A 21,638-nucleotide genomic window follows, 5' to 3' on the forward strand; every position below is an offset into this window, starting at 1 on the left:
AAGGTTTATTCATGTTCAAATGTGACCTTGGTGACTGATATATTCTAAGGTCTGAAGACTTTTGCACTAGCCATCTAATATAAAATAAAAGCCTATGGGAAAGAATCAGAAGGCAAAATACAATTTGTAAGTGATGAAAATAAAAATTTTTAATTAAAAAAAAAAGCCTATAGGAGAGAGAATCCAGTTGCTAATTTATGGTAGCTACAGAAAAATTAAAAACTGATTTTTTTCTTAAAGGAAATGTTTAAAGGAAAAAAAATTGGAAGTGACTTTTTTAAGGAGAGAAAAATCAAAACATAAAACAAATTAAAGAAAATGAGTAAACCTAAGTAACCTAAGTGAACATTATCACATTGTTTTGCATGGATCCTCGTGTGTGTGTGTGTGTGTGCGTGTGTGTATGTCCGTTTATTATTTTTTGTTATTTACTTAAGTGCAAGTTAGTTAACATACAGTGTAGTATTGGTTTTAGGGGTAGAATATAGTGACTCCTCACTTACATACAACACCCAGTGCTCATCCCAACAAGTGTCCTCCTTAATGCCCACCACCCATTTAGCCCATCCCCCCACCCGTCTCCCCTCCAGCAACCCTCAGTTTATCAGGGATCCCCTTAATGCTGTAAATGCATGAATAAATACAAAGGAAGGGGTTTTTTTTGGTGTTTTAATTATCCCTCAGAGAGAGGAATAACCTTCTATTTAAGCCTTTTAAAAGACTTACAGTCATTGAGAGGGCCTAATATGCGTTTCAAACCACAAAGTAATGTTTTAGGGAGAAAAAATACAACTTGAGACTACCAAAATCAATGCAACATTTGGCTCTTCACAGAGGTTCCCTGACACAATCACTTGCCAAAGTAGAAAAGAAATGACGGGAAGTGTCTTGCAGAGCTCCTTCAAAAAGCAATAGAAGAAATGCGAGGGGAGCAAAACTACAAGTGAATTCATAACCCTGAGCATTAATAGCATATGCATCCCTATAGCTCAGGGTAAAATGTCAAGGGACATTATCACACAAACTTTAAATGTGCTACAGTTTGTAAAACTTAGAGGATTTTCCTCTGTAACAGGGCGGCTCTACTCAAAGTGGCTCTACTAACGACAAAAACACTGAAGTCAAACATGTAAGATAAGAACTTGACAATCAAAACATTTGAGGGGCGACTGGGTGGCTCATTGGGTTAAACATCTGACTTCAGCTCAGGTCATGATCTTGGGGTTTGTGAGTTCAAGCCCCGCATCGGGCTCTGTGCTGACAGCTCAGAGCCTGGAGCTTGCTTCGGATTCTGTGTCTCCTTCTCTCTCTTCACCTCCCCTGCTCATTCTCTGTCTCTGTCTCTCAAAAATAAAAAAACGTTAAAAAAAAAAAAAAAAAAGGTTTTTTTAAAAGAAAATTGTTCTAAAATTGATTGTGGTGGGGCACCTGGTTGGTTCAGTCAGAAGAGCATGCAACTGTTGATGTCTGGGTTATGAGTTCAAGCCCCACATTGGGAATAGAGCTTACTTATTTATTTACTTACATGTATACATAAAATTGGTTTAGTAATGGTTCCACAACTCTGTGGACGTATTAAAACCACTAAATTGTACACTTTAAATGGGTGAATCACATGGCATGTGAATCATACTCAATAAAGCGGTTTTTTAAAAAGATTGAATAAAATAATTTCATAAAACCTGAAAGTAATATAAAGCAATATTTATATATTTCAAACATGCATGTGATTAATTTAAGTAATAGAAATTGACAATGATTTCATTTGACTATTTCATCTACACACCAAAAAGTTTAAAAGAATCAAATTCTGAGAAATCTTTGCAGAGACAATGCAACATTCTCTTATATTCAAACTGCCTCATATATTTGGAGGGTTACACTGACACTAAATTCATTCTACTTAAAAAAAAAAACAGAAAGGGATGTAAAATATTTCGGAGTAATTCAATTAAAACATGGTTAAAACTGTAAAAGTTCTGGGGCTTACATTTCCTTTCCTAAAGAAACCATTTATATAAAACTGCTCAACCTTAAAACAGCAATGAGTAAATGTCACTTTTTATGGCCCCAACTCGCTGGTCATGCTATATTATTTTTTCACTGTTAAAATTCTGTGTTTTTTAGTAAGTTAAAACCAGATTTACAAAATAATCAGGAAATCACCACAAAGCACATGACAACCTCAATTTTTCCCAGAATCAAAGCCAAGGTGAATAAAGGGCTAAAATTATTCATCTCTCTATAGTTACACGGTAAACAAGATGATGGAGACAAGTGTTGGGATGTCACGGTAGCTCTTTAACAACCTGCTGTGTGACAGTCTACACTCTTGATTATTCGGTCTACCTCCCTCATAAAATTGCCACGAGGATCAGATGAGAGGAGACAGGAAAAGACTCTGGAAACACTGAAATATGACGAATGTATTTTTTTTCAACTGGGGAAAAGATAAGTCTTCGGAACTCAGGGAAGAAAAACAGGCCACACGTCAACCGTGACCAGATAGGACGCAGACATCCAAACAGCAGCAGGATGCCACGCAGTCCTCCATCACTGGGGCCTGTCAGCTAAAGGTAACCCGGTGGTTTCACATAGTTTGTTTAGCACTCTTTTAAAACCAGTGTTTTTTAAATTTTTAATTAGCTGTCAATTGTCTTCAAATCCTGAAATTTCTCTTAAAAACCGAGATTCTCTGTTTTCTCTTTTAAAATTCTAAGATCTAAGAATACTGGGCCTACGTGACAATTTCACTGTAGCTGAGTAGTGGCTGCTGTCTGTGGATATGAGATTTTCAAGTTCCTTTTTGGCCCCTTTCTCTGATTTGCAGTACCTGATACATGCAGGCGTGTGAGTGACCACTGCAAATTACAGATTTCCTAGGAAATGGGTCATGGGTTGGGAAAAACCTGCTTCTCTAATTTTCTGGAAACCGTGGGTTTTAGAGTTGAAGTAGGCAACACATTTATCAAGATGTTAGAGAACCTTCGGTATGGGCTGGTTGAGAAAAGAGGTTCTGTACAAACTGCCGACTGTCACCCTCCCCCGCAAACACACATGCACGTGTGCATGTGTGCCCACAGACCAACCTGATGGTGACACTGTTTCTATAAGTTAATAGAAACAAAATATTTGACACAGTTCTCAGAAACTCTCACAGCTATGTAAACGTCAGTGTCATATCATTCCCATTTAATCATCAAACTTGCAAAGCCAAGTATGTCCCTAAATGACGGGCCACAAAAAACAACAACCAGGGACTTCAGGAAGATTTTTTAAGTGACTTGTCACTAATCTAATTTCAGAAGGAATTAATAGGCTCCCCAATTTTTGACACACTGCAATCACCTGGGATCTTTGAAAAATATTGATACCTGGTTCCCACCTCCAGACATTCTGATTAAATTAACATAGGTGATCAGGACATTGAAATTTTTAAAATCTCCCCTGCGGATTCTAATGTGCAGCAAGTTTGGAAATCCCCGAAGTACTAGAAAAAGTATTCTGGCTCTCTAATGTAGAACAAAGTCCTATACATTTCTCATTAGAAGAAAGTATAGAGAGTTCTCAAAGCTCATATGGCAAATGACCAAAGAGTGAAACTGAGGAAAGAAGGTAAGCAAGGGTCACTATCCCTAGCACGCAATAAAACAAGCAACACCATTTTCAATTCATTTTTGTGGTTCGAACAGTTATCATGCAATAAGCTGATCCTAAATTACCTTCAACTGACACTAGAATAAAATCTGTCAAATTTTTCACTAAATTGTTAGAACTTGGAAAAACACAGGCAATAGTATCATTAAACCACAAATATTGACTCTAAGCAATATTCTATTTATAATATCATGCATGAAGTGAGGGACACGATCAAAAAGATCCCTTTATGAAATAAGGATATATCAGGTAATTATATATCACTCACCAGTGTTTACCCAGCATCTACCAAATGACAGAGACGGGCACTAAGGATACAGCACCGAACCGAGGAAGAAAACGAAATAACAAATCTACACCCTCACACAGGCTATACAGATGTAGTGTGGGAGGAGAGAAAAACAAGCAAACAAGTAAACTACACAGAAGAGTCAGAGAGTAGGGGATACAGGAGTCAGCTGGCATTTACAACTATAAAGAAAGAAATCTAGAACGGAGACAGTTGAGAAAAGACTTGAGAGCTCGTAGAGGACATATGTAATTAGTACATACTAAAGGCTATAAAATGCATTCACAAAGATAATAATGCAGGTATAGTCAAATTGATAAATCTGAAGAGTATCGTACCTCCATGTGGAATCTTAGGGTTCTCAGGGAGTCTTCCTGGGTCAGTTATTGAGGCCCTCACTAAAGCAACCAGACAAAATATGGCAATGCCATAGAATACTTTGAAATAAATAAGAAAGTTAAGTAAGTAAATGAGGCATTTATTCTTCAAAACATTTTATCAAGAAGCATATTTAAAGTTTAAATGTGTATTTTCATTAATGCCATCAGGATAATTTTCAAAAACTAAAATGGAAAAGTTAAATGATCCATTTCATTTCATTCATCAAATAATACTGCCACGAGAACTTTCTCAAACGTATTATCTTTAAATATTATTTTGCATAATAACTGACAAACTTGTTATAAATCAGATGTTTTTATTAACAAATTCCTTGTCAATAATGGCATAAATGAATGGGTTCCCTTTTAATTACTACATGTACTATATGTGACAGAATCAAAGCAGCATTTTAAAACCTATCCTACAATTAAACTTTTTCATGCCTCCAACTGGCTAGCTTCAAAATTACCTTGAGTTAGTGACATTCGATTGCTCCTTTCACTAGATCTTAAAATATTTACGTAATGTGAAAATAAAGAATCTAGAAATTTTGAGTTTTTAAGAGTAACTAGAAAAATAGCAGTAAGGAAAAATAGATCCATTCATTATAATTCTGCCTTTTAAATGAATAAAAAATAGGCATTTGGCGGAGGCGGGGGCGGGGCTGTGAAGAGAAGGCAATGCACCTGTAATAGGAAACTTGGCCTGAGCGCTAACCCCAGGGCTGACTGCATGGTACCGATCAGTTTTATCCCTTGTACCACAGAGAGCGTATCACCCACAGCACTTGTGAGGTCGAAATGACATAATGTACGAGGTAACTGTAAATGCCATCCATGTACATGTAAAATATATCATTTTCAATCTTATTCTTTTAATCATAAGCAAGCCAGCACTAAATGAACTAGAGCAGAAAATCATTATCCAGAAGTTCAAAGCGTTATCATAAACAACATCGTAATAATTTTTGCATCATGAAATTCTCGTTTCTGTAATATATACCATCTTCATTATGAAAACTCCTTCCACATTTGAAATAAGTACATAATAGAAACACATTAAAAATACACAGACACACACAAAATAGCAGTAATGTGCCAGTTTCATTTTAAACAAAATGAACTTCATATGTTTTGCAGAGTTAGATATGGAGATGACCACATTTATCTAACCCTGAAAAATAGAGAAAAGCCAGTCTTTTTAAAACTTCCATAATTTAGTAAATAACATGAATAACACCAATACTAAAAGAAAGGTTATCATAGTGGCACTATACTCCAAATACATTCACAATGAGAAAATTCTTTAATAATAAAAAGAAATAAAGATCAGAAACTTACTTATTATTAATATGCCTGGAATATGTCCTTCTTCATAGTGAGGAAAGAGGACAATTTTGGGAATTAAGACAATATTGTATAACCAGACAAAGACAATCAAACCCATGCAGCACCAACCATGTGGGTCAACAACAAAGTGAATCCGAAGACCCATTTTGCAGTCCTACAACTGCCTGCCAACCCACAAGGAAGACGACCCTAAGGAGAGGTAAGAAAGAAAAAAATTACTTATATAGAAAAAATCATTTGACTAAAACAAAACTACATTCCTGGCAACTATAAAATGACGTGGAGTTTTCTTTGCATATTTTTGACAAAATGAAACACACTGGAAAACAGAGAACTTTCAGACATTCAAGTTTCACCATAAGTTTCACATAATTTAATTCTGGCTCCCACTATGAATCGGCTATCATGGGAGTGTAAACTGGCAATACCTTCTGAAGTTAAACACAAGTCTGTCCTGAACCCCGTAATTCCACAGGTTAACTCAAGACAAATGAGACACAGGTCAAAAGATATGTGCCAGATTTTTTAGAACTTTTAATCGTAACACTAACAGATGCTCACACAAGTCAAAATAGTGGTCATGTTGTGGTGGGAGGGGTGTTTACTAACTAGAAAAGGACATAAGGGAAACTTTGAGGGGCTAGTAATGTTCTGTATCTTGACCTAGGTGGTGCTTCAAGGGTACATACACATGTAAAAATTCACGGAGCTGTACACTTAAGATTTGTGCAATTTAGTTTAAGTCACAATATAACGCTTAAAAAATCATTTTAAAAAATTTTAATGAAAAGCGAAAAGGAATTACAAATTGCCAAAAATATTTAAATTCATGGAACGAAGCCCAACTAATCTTATTACTATCAACTCAAGAAGACTCCTGTTTAAAATGCTGGCAAGGATGTGGAGAAAGGGGAACCATCTTGCACCACTGGTGGGAACGCAAACTGGTGCAGACACTCTGGGGAACAGTATGGAGGTTCCTCAAAAAGTTAAAAATAGAACTACCCTATGATTCAGCAATTACACTACTTGGTATTTACCTAAAGGATACAAAAATACAAATTCGAAGGGAGTACATGCACCCCAATGTTTATAGCAGCATTATCAACAACAGCCAAATGATGGAGGGAGCCCAAAAATGTCCATCGACTGAAGAACAGATAAAAAACATGTGGTGTACATACATATACAATGGAATGTTACTCAGCCATCAAAAAGAATGAAACCTTGCCATTTGCTACGACATGGATAGAGCTAGAGTGTATCATGTTAAGCGAAATAAGTTAGCCAGAGAAAGACAAATACCATATGATTTCACTCCTATGTGGAATTTAAGAAACAAAACCAAGGAACATGGGCAGGGGGGTGGGGAAGAGAGAGGGCAACAAACCATAAGAGACTCTTAGAGATAGAGAACTGATGGTTGATAAGGGAGATAGGTGGGGGATGGGCTAGAGAGGGGATGGGTATTAAGGGGCACTTGTTGGGATGAGCACTGGGTGTTGTATGTAAGTGATGAACCACTGAATTCTACTCCTGAAACCAATATTGCACTGTATGTTAACTAACAAGAATTAAGTACAAATTTGAAAAGGAAAAAAAAAAAAAAAAAGAGAGACCCCTATTTAAATGGGGCTTTTTTCATATGAGTGTTAAAAATATTTATGGTACCAAAAAAGTGATGTAAAATATATCCCTACCTTAGTAGATATAATTTATAAGCTTAAACAATAAATTACTATATAAGGTCAAGGGGGCACCTTTTATAGAAAATACAATGGAATAACACAATAATAACCAGGACAATGTTTCTCAAACCTGTAAACAAACCAGAATCAACTGAGGAGCTTTTTAAAAATACTTATTCACAAGCCTCATTCCAGATCTACTGAATCATAATTCCTATGGAGTAAAGCTCAAAAACCAATAAAAGGGTTTAAAATGCTCCCCAGGTGTCTCTGATAGAGCTGACCGATCTCGAGGAACAGATGATCCAAAAGCTTCCCTAAGACTTCAACGTTAGGGCAAGGAGTTGAACTCAGTTCAACAAATTTATTCACGGAGCCTCCACTCTATACAAGTTATTATAGGTACAGTGATAAACGAGACATTGTCTTTGCTTAAAGAAACCAATAGCCTAGTGGGGGAAAGAATCATAAGATTTAATAGAACATGCTAAGTTCCAGAGATGTGGACAAGATGTCACCAGAGGCATAGAGGATGGAGACTAGGTAAATTAGGGCAAGACTTCCTGTAACTGGTAAAATATGAGTTCAGTTTTAAAAGATGAGTAAATGTTACTCAGGGGCCCCTGGGTGGCTCAGACGGTTGAGCGTTTGACTCTTGATTTCGGCTCAGGTCCTGATCTCAGGGTCATGGGATTGAGCCCTCGTCAGGCTCCACACTAAGTGTGTGGAACCTGCTTGGGCTTCTCTCTCTCTCCCTCTGCCCCCCTTCCATACTTGCTCACTCTCTCGCGCACTCTCTCTCTCTCAAATAAAAAATTAAGGGGACCCCAGGTGACTCAGTTGGTTGAGTGTCTGACTTTGGCTCAGGTCATGATCTCATGGTTTGTGAGTTCAAGCCCCAGGTCGGGCTCACTGCTGTCAGCCTGTCAGTGCAGAGCCCACTTTGGATCCTCTGTCCCCTTCTCTCTCTGCCCATACCTACTTTACACTCTCTCAAAAAATTAATTAAATTAAAAATTAAAAAAGAGAGAGAGAGAGAAGTGACAATACTGCAAGCAGAAGGAAGAGCGGGAGGTATAGACGACAAAAACTGTAGGCAGTGTTACAAACTGCCATCACAAATCATAAAGCTCTCAGTGGAGAGTGAGTGATGAGAAGTAAGGGGCTACATCATGGCATAAAGACGCCATGTTACAATGCTGACGCTTCATTCTTAGGCACTGGAAAGCTACTGAAGCAAGGAAGTTAGCATAATGACATTTATACTTAAAAAAAAAATTATCGACGCTCTAGTGTCGAGGATCAAATTAGAGATCAGTGAGGCTAAGAAAGGGCAAAAGCCAAAATTAGGTTTGGAGAAGAGATCAAGTGAGAAAACAGTTACAATCATCCCAGTATGTTTTACTAATTGAATGGATATTAGGAGTTACAGAGGAGAGAGTCCAGAATGACTCCCAGATTTTCATCCCTTACTATCATCAGATGAAGAGACTCAGGGTACCACCCCTTCAGACGTCTTGCCAATGTTCTTTAGGAAAAAAGATTTAGGATTAGCTCATTTTAAAGTAATACCCTGATCCTCTCGTCCTCAGAACATGCAAATACTGGAGCCACAGAAAAAAAGGCAAGAACTCAAATATAACACAACCCAACTGTTTAAATCAGATCTGGTCCTTACGTATGAATTCTAAAATAGGAAAAAGTGTCCAGGCCCTAAAAAAGTAAAAGTTGAACCCCATTACCTTTTAATTAGAAAATTAAAAGACCTATCGGGATCACTAAAGTGAGGAAAGTCACAGAGTACACTGGGTATCATCATTTTAAAAACCGAAGGAGCTCAAATACAAATGGTATGCTGTCTACGTAGTTAAAATGAGAAACATTAAAAACAATGTTTATTTTTAAAGTCTTGCCAACCATCAAGTGCTAAAAGAAATGACAGAAGGCTCTGTTTCTCAACATGTTCAATATTATTAACTTCATGTACCTTCTTTCTTGCAATGTTTCAGTTCCATTCGGGACTGGAAAACAGACCATGAATTCCAATAATTACAGAGAACAGGATCCTTTCATTACTTATTTCTAAATGTATTAATATTAGAAACGGAAAAGCAGACAAGCCAGCAAAACAACTAGCAGAACTGTTACTCATTCATTTTTTTGAACTGTCTGTAGTCTCCTCTACCAGAAAATAATACATTTTTTCTTGCAAGAGATTTCTCACAACTGAAAATACTAGATACTGAAAAGTATAGTTAAATGTGTCTTTTCTTCCTGCATGTAAAAGATACAGACAACAAGCTCTAAAAGAATAAGCATCCCCAAGGAAAAGTAAGCCAAGGATAGACAAAGAAAACAATGAATGAGATGGTGAATGTTTTGGGTTTTTTTTAAATACCTGATAAGCGAAAATTAGTGCCACATAAGCCTTACAGCCTAGACTGTCCAGAAGCAAACAGCAGTCTTCCCAGAGCTCCAAATCAGGTTACAACCAGAGACACGTAACTGGCAGAGTTGTAGGGTCACTCCACTCGCTTAATATCCACCAGGCGTGGCTTCCGGCTGAACAGAAACTATTACGCATCCTGACCCACAACCGAACTGAACACACTGCTGCTGTTCGGTCTCCAGGGTGGCATTTGTAAAATACTTTCATTAGCTAGAGATTCGAACATGCTAATTGGTACATTAAATGGTGAGCTCATGACTCAAACTTTGATGTAACTTAGTAGACCTACTGGTACTTCAACATTTTTGAAGATTGCTATCTGGTAACTCGACTTGAGTGCCGTGACTAACTTCAATAATGATGTAAATTACTACCGCACAAACTTTTTTAAAAGATATTATAATTCAACTCTAATAAACCAGACTACACAAATATTTACAACACTCAAGCCATTCTAGTAGGAAACCACCTTTCTTTTCTTGCCTTTTCAGGCAACTAAATTTTACCATGTATTTTCCTCGGGAAGAATATTCGAGTCACTTGGAAAAGAAAGGGATTTGGAAAACTATTATATGACAGAAAATGATAACATCAAAATGCACATTTCAGAAAATGATAAAAATTGGCCAAAAGTATTTACAGGAAATCTAGAAATGTGAGCTCGAAACTTCCAGTTTTATAGGACTCTCCGCCTCAGCCACTGGTCTTATGACTGTTCGTGAATATGAAAAAAATATTCCTTCTCTCATTCTTCCTATCCGAAATGGCCCTATTATTTTGCTTACTTCTATTTAAATTCAAGTCATAATTCAAGGTCAATTTGAATCTCACTCTCCCTATGAAATTCTTCCTGTCACCTCAGTTCACGGTGATTTTTCTCTTCCGAATGCCAAATAAAAAGCAAAAGTAGTAGACGAAAACAGCAAGTGGTTTTATAATCTCAGAATGAGTAAGACCTTCACAAACAAGACCCATAAGTGAAGCGTAACCACATGAGGATTAAAATTTGTGAAGCCTAAAACACACCAAAGACGAAGTTAAAAGATACAGCATCCCTTTTAAAAAAACATTACAACAGGGCACCTGGGTGGCTCAGTCAGTTAACTGTCCATCCAACTCTTGGTTTCGGCTCAGGCTATGATCTCACAGTTCGGGAGTTCGAGCCCTGCATGGGGCTCTGCACTGATAGTGCAGAGCCTGCTTGGGATTCTCTCTCTCCCCCTCTCTCTCTCTGCGCCTCCCCTGTGTGTGCCATCTCTCTCTGACTCTCTCAAAATAAATAAATAAACATTAAACAAAAAGATTACAACGTATGACTGGTAAGAGGCATATGAAGTAAATACATAGAGAAGCAATTCACAAAGGAAAAAAATTCAGTCGCTTATCATTACTGATGAGGAAAATGTGAAATAACTAGGCCTATTTTTCATCCCTTGTATTCAAAACCTTTTAGAAAGACGGATTATCCAGTCTTGAGAGAGAGTACAGAAGAGGACACTCTCACCCATTGCTGGTATGCATGTAAACTGATACAATCATCTTCAGAGGGCAATTTAGCAGTCTCTATTAAAATGTCAAACTCTTTGACCCAGTAGTTTATTTCTAGTCATAGCTACCAAGGTACTCATCAGAGTGTAGAGGTAGATATACATTCGCGGTGTTGTACACAGTGCCTTTTGTAATCGTAAAGATATGGCACAACTTCGATGTTCACGAAGAGGGAGGGGGATGGTCAAATAAACTATGAGATCTCCAAGGTGTAGACTATTTCCAAGCTACTGCAATTTTAATTTTTTTTATGTTTATTTTTGAGAGAGAGAGCGCGAGCAAGGGAGGGGCAGAGAGAAGGGGGGAAAAGAGGATCTGAGGCAGGCTTCTTGCTGACAGCAGAGAGCCTGATGCAGGGCTCGAACTCCCGAACCGTGAGATGGTGACCTGAGCCGAAGTCGGATGCTTAACCGACTGAGCCACCCAGGTACCCCCAAGCTACCACAATTTTATAAGAAAAAAAGAAAGGAGAAAAGGAGGTAGATCTAGATCGGCACAGGGCTACCCCCACAAAGTGCTGAATGAAAGAATGCAAGTTATATGAGAAAAAGCTTAACAGGGGTTTCCTGGAGGAGAGGAGGAGAATGATAGACAAGAAAAGGCACAAAGGGAACTTTCTGGTTCCCTCATAAAGATCTCTATCTTGATAGGAGTCTGAGATACACAGGTTATGAATCTGTCAAAAGTCAGCAAATGTACACTTAAGACTGGTGCATTTCATGGTATGTAAATATACCTTTTAAAAAACCCTATAAACCAATACTGAATTCTAGTTAATGATACACAGGCCGAAGTATCGGGGAGGGAGTGGAAGAAATGTACTGATATCTTCAATTTACTATGAAACGGAGCCAAAAAAAAATAATAAAGTGGATTGTCAGATGGACCAAGAGATGGATGAGCATGTGACGAAGCTTAATAAAACATTAGTTATTATCTAGGTGAGGGATATTCAGATGTTACACTATAAAATTTTTTCAACTCTTGTGTTTAAAATTTTTCAAATGTAAATGTTACAGGGGAAAGCAAATTACAGAAAAGTTTGTATGGCATTATTGTTTTTTGTCAAAAAAAACATAGGGGTGCCTGGGTGGCTCAGGCAGTTAAGCGTCCGACTCTTCATTCCGGCTCAGGTCATGATCTCACAGTTCATGAGTTTGAGCCCCGCATCGGGCTCTGCGCTGACAGCATGGGGCCCTCTTGGGTCTGTCTGTCTGTCTGTCTCTCCCTGTCTCTCTCTCAAAATAAATAAACTATTTAAAAAATAACATGTGTGTGTACGTAAAAAAGTATAGAAGAAAACACATCCACCAACCTGTTAACACGAGTGGTTATCACTGGGCTTACGAAGGACACAGTAGTGAGAAGAAAGCTCTCACTTTCTATGTATGGATTATGGGTTCTTCTAAGTTTATTAATAAACATATGTACTTATAAATTCTTTTCCACCAACTGAAAAATAAAGAAAGCTGAGGGAGTCTGATTAGACACCACAACCTTATACACAAAATATTTAAGTCTCTCGTTATCACTATACTTATTACCCTTATATTAAGTGGTTTTAAAATTAGTATTTTTTTTAAATGTAGTGCAGAAGCATCAGCTGCAAGCCATATCAGATTTGTAATTCAGAAAATGTTTTTGAAATTCATATTATGTACAAATTACTTTTCTCATGGAAAAAGAAATTTCTTATTTAAGAAAATGTCTAAAATTTAATATGAAATGTTTTAAATAAACATAATGTGACTACAGTTATTTTTAGAAATGAACAATTATTTAATGTATCTAAACATAAGACTTTAAGGATACTAAGACACATAATACAGAAGCATATTCCCGCATAAAATTAAATGTAGACTTACCAATTGGAAATTCACCAAGACGTGTTGTAATTTTTCTGGTACTTGCATTTAGAGGTTTTATCTTGATTCATTCTTTTGTTAATTACATCCCAACAAATGGATCTCTCCTCAATAACCGTTCTCCATGAGAATCTATTAATGATTTAACAAATAATGATCTCTCACAAAAGATAAAAATTATAAGCCGCTAAAATATTCTGACTGTGAAAATGTCAATTACAAAGGTTTTAAAGTCAGAAGTAAGAGAACTCCATTTCACCTGACTTTGTTTTCATTTCCCACCCCATCCCCCCCAAAATCTGCACTTGATTTCCATCATACATGAAAGTTCTCTCTTTTGAAACCACCCAGTTCCCATAAAATCAAATTAGTATCCTGTGCCCAACATTTGGGCTTCATCAAACTCTTGACCACAAAGCACAAAATGACAACAGATTCTGAGATCACTCATGAGACAAGATGCAATGTAATGTCTATCAAGATGTGAGGCTAGAACTATCCAATTGCAACTGATAAACATAAAATGAAGAGTTTAAAATAGAAGCAAGTTTTAGTTTAAAATGCTGTAAGGAAAAGTTATCCTCCTATAATGAACCGTTAAGAGAATCAACCATAAAAGTTAGCTTCTATAGTTCAAGCTTAAATAATAATACTGTAGAGAGTTCTAGATAATATACATACACCAATTCAGTATTTCACTAATTCAATTAACATCTATTGACTATACATTATGCCTCTGCACTGGATACAGATAAAAAAGAGATGGGCCCCATCCTCAATGGAGACGGACTAGTAAACAGACAAGATCGATACCATGTAAGACAACATAAGATAGGGGGCAAGAGGGCAAGAATGCATCTCACAGAAGATGGGTATTGGCTCATGGAACTTTTTTCAGTTGTGCGAGTATTTACGTGCATACAAGGTGGCAATACAGAATGCATTTCTCATGGTAAGTTGCCATCAGGAAAAGGTTTCTGGAGAGAGTAAACCTGTGACTTAGCTCGTCAAAGAACGGAGGCTCTTCTGACCACGGGAGCAAAAGAAGCAAAAGTACAAAAGCAGGCAGAGAAAACCTTAGTAAAGTGAAATGCCTGGTCATTGCACATAGAAGAATGATGTAAAACACGTTTAACCTTCTGAGCACACTCAACTCCAAGAAATATATTTCATTACAACATCAGTACACACAGAAATATAAATGTTTGACACTCTGATTATATGAAATACATGATTGAAAAAGTCTATTTAATATACGTGATGTACTCCGATACTGTTCTTCTATTTTATTCTAGTTCATTTTAAATACATACATAATTCTAGTCACAGCCCACTCAAGTGATTTCATGACCCACAAGAAACGAGTGATCTCAGTGAAAAACACTGTTAAACTATGCCAATGAGTCTGGACTTTGCACTTAGCAGAGTGGGAAATCACTGTAGGATTTCAGGGAGAAGAATACCATGATAAAGTCTGCACCTTGGAAAGAACAGCCATGCTATGAAGAATGGACTTGGGCGGATGGATAGTGCTCCAAAACTGACTATATAAAATAAGCTACTGGTCACCCAGGTGAGAAAGGAGGGTACATGATAAGGCCACAACAGCAGTTACTTAGAAGGGGGGTGCGGAGAGGAGGGGGTGAAGAAGGAACACTTAAGACAGGGGGCATGTGAAAAAGGGCAGATTAAGAATTTAACGAGTAAAACTAGGGCACCTGGGTGGCTCAGTTGGTTACGCAGCCAACTCTTGATCTTGGCTCAGGTCCTGATCCCATGATTCGTGAGATCGAGCCCCGCGTCAGGCTCTGTGCTGACAGAGCAGGGACTGCTTGAGATTCTCTCTCTCCCTCTCTGCCCCTCCCCTGCTCGCATGTTCTCTCTCTCTCTCTCAAAATAAATAAACTTAAAAAAATTTAATAAGTAAAACTGAAAGAACTTGGTGATCAATTGGAATCAAAGGGCAGACTGTAGGATGGCTCCCAAGTTTTCCGCTTAGGGACTATGTAAAGGGTGGTACCATTCTCCAAGACAGGAAATAAACAAGTTACAAGTTTGTTAAGCATACTGCTTACCAAAGCAAAAGGAAACTGTTACATACTGAGGATGTGAAAAATACACCAAAATCATTATCATTTCCATTCCCTGTATAGATTTTTGTAGCTGTATTTTCTCCCAGCATCAATGACTCTGTGGTCCATGACTGTCAGATGGTCAGATATAATTTGTTTCTACTCTAACTTTCTGAACTAAGCTAAGAATGGTTTCCTTGCCTGCACCTTTGATTTTTAGAGACAAAATATGGAATGACAAAGTAGAGGAGCTGCTACTCTAAGAGCAAATGGACGTATTCATCTTCCTCTAGAGAAAAATCTCACCCAGAATTAAATGTGGCACAACAAAATGTTCTGAAACATGGCCTAAGTCAATAATGCTGCTATGGCTCGGATTCTAGGGTGGCTTCCTAATGTTTCAGCAAAACAGCACTTCCTGTCAGTATTATTAGGTAATAGCACAAGTCAACCGTCTATGAGTCAAACCGCAGTCATTCACTGGCTTAGACTCCAGGACACCTCCTACATTTACAGTTATTACAGCCACCCTGCAGCCAGAGATAGCATCCAAATGGGATAAACATTTTATCTAATTCAACAGTCTCACCGACATCACGGAATCAAATCTCACCTAAGTGGGACAGAAACAATGCGAGGCTTAAAACTTCAGGTAATTTTGGGGTAACAAAGAACGTACCAAAGCTTCATAACTATAAAGGGTCATTAAATATTTTTAACATTGCTATTTCTAAAAGAATACAATAAAACTTCCCACAGAAAGTTCCCAAGAGAGATGGTTAATATGTGAAAGTATAAAATTTAAACTTATAATTGCTTTTTTTTTAATTTTTATTTAAAAACATCTTTTAATGTCTATGTATTTTTGAGAGAGACAGAGGCAGAGTGCAAGCAGGGGAGGTACAGAGAGAAGGAGACACAGAATCTGAAGCAGGCTCCAGGCTCTGAGCTGTCAGCACAGTGCCTGATGCGGGGCTCGAATCCACCAACCGTGAGATCATGACCTGAGCCGAAGTTAGACGCTTAACGGACTGAGCCACCCAGGCACCCCTAAACTTGTAACTGCTTCTGAAAATAAAGTTACAACTATATACTTTTAAACGTATTTATACAGACATTTAACTTCTGATGTTATCTACTCTGAAAATTGGCCACATTAAATAATTCTACCTAGACTATCAGACTATAGCTGTCTCTAACAATTAGCCAACGATGTAATTCAAGTTTTTAAATACACATAGGTATTCAGTTTATTCCAACAGAGTAGGAAATTAACCCTGTGGGGATACGAAAAAGAGAGCCACATTCAAATTCTCACACAGCTCATTAGCTCTCCAGGCTGCAGTTTCTTCTCAAGCTTCAGTTTAGCCATCTGTAAAATGGTGATAAAAATAACTCCTGGAATTGTCATCACGCTTAAACGAGAAACTGCCTGACAACTGATAAGGAACTCTCAAAATAGTCACTTGAAAGGGGAGTGGGGATAGGAGAGGAAGAGAGACAAAAAGAAGTTTTACTTCTAGTCTTGTAAACTCCAGATGTTTCTGGGTCCCCATTTTTAAACATCGAGTCGTGATACAACTTAACCACGCCCCAGCTCTACTTCCTCTAAAGCTAACATCTGGGAACACTTGTCAAAGATGAGAAATCTCAGGAGACCCAGCCGCTCAGCTGGTATCGTACTAGAAGCATAGAGAGAAGTTTTCTTTCCACATGTTGGCATGAGGTCTCTTCAAGCAGAAAACCAAAAACAGAGATCTGATCTCAAACAGAGAGACTGAACTAAAACCTGTAAACCCAATCTCTTTGGGCTGGTAAGTTAAGGACGGAAACATGGGAGCAAATCAGGACCCAATTTCAGGAATTGGTGAAGAATGAGTTAGTGAAGTCGGGAACTTTGACTCAACGCTGAGTTCTCCAAGAAGACTCTGTGAAAATGTGGTGGGCAGAGGTGTCAAAGTAGAACACATTTGCGCCACCAGTGGTCTCACGAACCCGCTTCTAGAACAAGTCTTCAAATCACTCCATTCTAGGCAAAACTGAACATGAGCCATTACTCCTCTGTGTACCTGCTTCATGAGTGAGAAATAAAGGTAAGTTAATATCTCTATTAAAAATACTGCACTACAGGGACACACTTCATCAGAATCTCCTAACAGAAAGTACAAATAGCTCGGAAGGTGTGGACGATACGAATTAAAGAGACCAAACGTTGCTTCAGTCAGTACAAAATGTCGGCATGGGAATCTTCACGTAGGAAGGCAGGGATGCGGGAGAGGGTCAGGAAAGACAAGAAAAGAATTGGAGTTGAATGCAGAGCAGGGACGGAAGACAACAGATAAGCTTTGGCTCCAAACATGGCACAAGGAAACCCTTCGGATACAGTAAAAGCCAGAAATGAACCTGGCAAGTTCTTCCAAGGGGGAAGGGAAACTAGCTACTTACCCCTAGCACCCACTACACCAAGATAGGTTGAAAAGATAAAAAAACAAAAAACCCTAAATCAGAGGTCTTTCACACCAAGCTTTACCAAAGCAGGCTCAGTTTAAGAATAACACTAAAAGACCAAGTGCCTGGGTGGCTCAGTTCGTCAAGTGTCCAACTTTGGCTCAGGTCGTAATCTCACAGTTTGTGAGTTTAAGCTCAACATCAGGTTCTTCACTGCTGATGGGGAGCCTGCTTGGGATTCTCGCTCTCTCTCCTCTCTCTATGCCCCTCCCCCACTCACGCTTTTTCTCTCTCTCAAAACTAAAAAAAATAAATAAATAACAACACTAAACGAGAAAAAAAAAAAAAATCACTCCTGACTTGCTTGAAGCTGAACACCCTGCAGTAGGTTAGGTTTCATTCCATAATTATGGGATAAAAGGCTTAAAATCAGAAGCCTGGTTGAGATCACACGGAGCGTGTTGAGTTATAACTACAATAAAATTAATCAGTGAGTGGTAAAATACTAATTTTACCTAACCTGCCCTTTTGAGGAAGCGGTAACAGGTAGATGGAGAGAGCAGATATCTGCTCAGGCTCTTAAATGAGGTTAATCTACCCGAGGGAAAAAGCACAAATGGGAGACCTAAAAGGCCAACGACAAACTTTGGAAAAGTCCCATCTTTTTCCTAGGGTACATCAAAAGAGGGAGAGAAGTAAATAAACTACCATCACACTAACGTATTTTGGGGGAGATAACACCCAGAGAGAGCAGTGCAGAGAGAGTATGCACATCTGTGAATAACTAGGTTTATTCAATTTACCCAAGATGCTGAACCAAAAAAGTCACTATGCCGCCTACAAGAAAAACTGGGGGTTTTCCACCTTTTCTTGTCTTTTACCTGTGTTTTTCACGGATTCAAAACAGTTCAAATATTTTCAACTTCAATAAGAAGCATAAATGCACTAATTATTCTACTGGATGTTAAAATGCCATTTATATTTAGTGCACTCGAAAAACTGAATCTGAGCCCTAATGTTTTACTAACGCAATATAAAATTCCTTTATGCCTTAATATAAAGTAAAACTGAGCTTGGGGAACAAGTCCCCGGTAATAAAAATGGCTTTTCCTCCGCCTTCCCTGTTATGCCTGTTAATACTGATACGACTATGAAGCGTTCTACGCTGAAAAAGGCTGTATTGACTCACACTCCATTTCGATCCCAGAAAAAAGCTCCATGGAGACAATACTAGACTTCTCAATTAGTTTCTTCACTAACACGTGACGTTATGTTATCCACGCACTCATCCAGAGGTTCGGAATCAATCCCTATGAGTTACAGAAATCGGGCAGTGGGCAAATCAGTAAAAAGTTTGTGATTCACTGATTATTACTTCTTTAGAATCTACCTGTTATGCCGGTGGTTACTTGGATGCATCTTAAAATGCATTTATTTTATTAAATAAAATACCCCAGAGATAGGCAGTGTGACAGTTACCATCATTTAAAATACGCTCTGTTTCATTTATTCCAATTATAGCTTCTAAAGTATGTTACGTTTAACAGAAGGGACCTGATATAATCCCATTGTTTTACATCCCCAATGAGGAATTCTAGAACTAGGCCACGTACTATTCCAAAAGTATGGAAATATATATTTAGTTATATTTTGATATAATTTTACCTATACTTCTTCAGGTATATGCTTAAAATGTGCTTTTAACATGCATGTTAAAGGGTTTTAAATTAATTACAAACGTAGCATATGCCAAGTAGTATGGGAAAGCTAAAATAAGCCTTAAAGAATTTAGCCTAACTCCTTAGTTGTATAGCTGAGAAAACAGCATGGGTCACTGGCCTATCCATGACCCCAGAGCTAGATTGTGACAAGCAATGGGACTAGAATGTCGTTTTTCTTTCCACTACACTAAATCTCATTTAGTTCTTTCCTTCCCATTGATTTCTCACCTCATCTCTTCTTCAAAAATCTTTTTGGCCATTAAGAGGTTGCACAACTAAAGCAAAATAAAACACCGCTCTGGACTTCATCTGTAAAATCTAACGAAATGGAAGGATTTAACAAGACATTACACAAAAAAGCCAGGGACAGCACATACCAGGCGGTCATCAAATGATAACTATTATTATTCGTTGTTATTATTATTATTACTACCACAAGGAAGTTGGTGAATTCTTTTTAAAGGTTACATATTAGCATCCTAGGCTGAGGATCCATTTGACACAACTTGTGCTTAATTATCCTCAGTCGTCTTTCAGGCTGTAACTTTACACTATGATTTATGACCCACCCACAATGACCTTGATTCCCCGCCCCCCCCCCTTGTACTTTTATGGACTGCTATGCTGCAATATTTTCGAGTAATAACCGGTCAGGTTCTCTCAGCCCTAGAGATACAGACATCCTCCACTGACTGACTCACAAGGGATTTTAAGATGTGACCCAAATATAGCTTGAGAAACCACAACTTTAAATGGACTCCCCACTTAAAATCCAGCGACCTATTTATTACAGCGAATGGTAACAAGCGCAAACTGCTGCCATCCGTGAGCCATTTTCTCAAAATCACTCTTGGATCCGGGGGAGGGAGGCAGAAGGTCAATAAAGGAGCAAACTATTTCTGCTCCTGCTAGTCCTCTGCAGCCCCACACCAGGGATCTGGAAATGAATGAAAGGCTGTAGTAGCATAAATAAACCCGGGATCCCTGCGCAGGTTTCTGGGCGGGGGTGCAGAGAGGGAAAACTGTAGTTTCCAGGCGATAAACTCGGGACACACATTTAACAAATTAAAAAAAAAAAAAAAAAAATACTACCCCAAATCACCTCGACCGGAGCAGGAACCCACCCCTACCCCTGCCACCAGTTCTGGGAGGGGGAGCTGGCGGGCGGCTGCGGCTCTGCTGCAGCTGCTGAGAGACCCGCCGGGCCCGCGGCGAGCCGGGTTCGGGGCGGGGGGCAGGTGCGGGGAGGGGCTGGACGCGGGGCGGGAGCGCGGCCAGGTGAGGGCGGCGGGCGCCGGGCAGCGGCGGCCGGGGCCCTGCGGGGCGAAGGCGGGGGGCGTGGGGGGGAGGGCAGCCGCGTCGGCCCCGCGCCTGCACACACTCACCGGCGCCGGCGGGCTCGGCTCTCGCCGCCGGTGCTCTCGCGGCCGCCAGCGGCTCTTCCCCCTCCTCCTCCTCCTCCTCCGGCGCCGCCGCCGTCTCCCAGGCCGGGCCGCGCTCCCCTTCCGCTTCCGGGAGCCGGAGCGCCGGGGCCGGCGGGGTGGGTGTGCGCCCGCCCGCGCGCCGGAGCCACCGGCTGCCGCCGTCGCGGTCTCCGCTCCCCTCCCGGGAGCCGCGATGGGAGCCGCCGAGGGCCGAAAGAGCAGAAATCGCGCCTTGGCCGGGAGGAGGCGCGCCGCGGGCCCCAGGCCGCTTGCCCCGCGGGACCGCCGTCACCGGAACATTCGTACCTGACGCACCTCGCCGCCTCCGCCCTCCCCCGGTGCCACCTTCCCAGCTGTGCCCTGGCCGTCCTTCTCTTTGTCCCCACACCCTCTCCGTCCCCCCTATGTGGGGAACTGCAGAGAGGCCTCCCTTTAAGGATTGCAACTATCCTCATTCCTTCAGGGATAATGGTCAACAGGCCTCTCTTCCCCTAACGCGCTCTGGATGTCCCCTGGTACCTTGTTTCAAAGCGCGGCCCGGCCCGCAGCACCTGCATCCTCTGGGAACCTGTTAGAAATGCACAACCTCGGATCTGCTGACTCAGTATCTGCATTTTAACAAGATCTCCAGGTGATTCCTACACCTGGAATTGCCCCAGCCAACTAAGATGTTTCCTATTCCTGTGGGCGACCTCAGTCCACACCCAAACAAGCTTTTCGCCGTATGTAAGGAGACATTCAAAAGTT

General features: G+C 39.7%; 1 protein-coding gene across 10 annotated transcripts in view; it reads right to left on the reverse strand.

Moving 5' to 3' along the window:
* Positions 1 to 21,182, reverse strand: part of ZDHHC21 (zinc finger DHHC-type palmitoyltransferase 21) — a 66,163-nt gene extending 44,981 nt beyond the window's left edge. The window contains exons 1-5 of one of the 10 annotated variants that reach the window (XM_049635078.1): positions 20,853 to 21,182; positions 13,227 to 13,358; positions 12,677 to 12,813; positions 5,668 to 5,865; positions 4,285 to 4,383 (exon numbers count right to left, since the gene is read on the reverse strand). In XM_049635078.1, the coding sequence (XP_049491035.1) occupies positions 4,285 to 4,383; positions 5,668 to 5,821 (253 nt within the window). In that variant the 5' untranslated portion in view covers positions 5,822 to 5,865; positions 12,677 to 12,813; positions 13,227 to 13,358; positions 20,853 to 21,182. Of the gene's footprint in view, positions 1 to 4,284; positions 4,384 to 5,667; positions 5,866 to 12,676; positions 12,831 to 13,226; positions 20,800 to 20,852 lie in introns of those variants that run through there. The other 9 variants (XM_049635065.1, XM_049635084.1, XM_049635059.1 and 6 more) reach the window with 9 other exon arrangements.
* Positions 21,183 to 21,638: the final 456 nt, after the last annotated feature.

Source organism: Panthera uncia, chromosome D4 (assembly GCF_023721935.1).
Source record: "Panthera uncia isolate 11264 chromosome D4, Puncia_PCG_1.0, whole genome shotgun sequence".
NCBI lineage: Eukaryota > Metazoa > Chordata > Mammalia > Carnivora > Felidae > Panthera > Panthera uncia.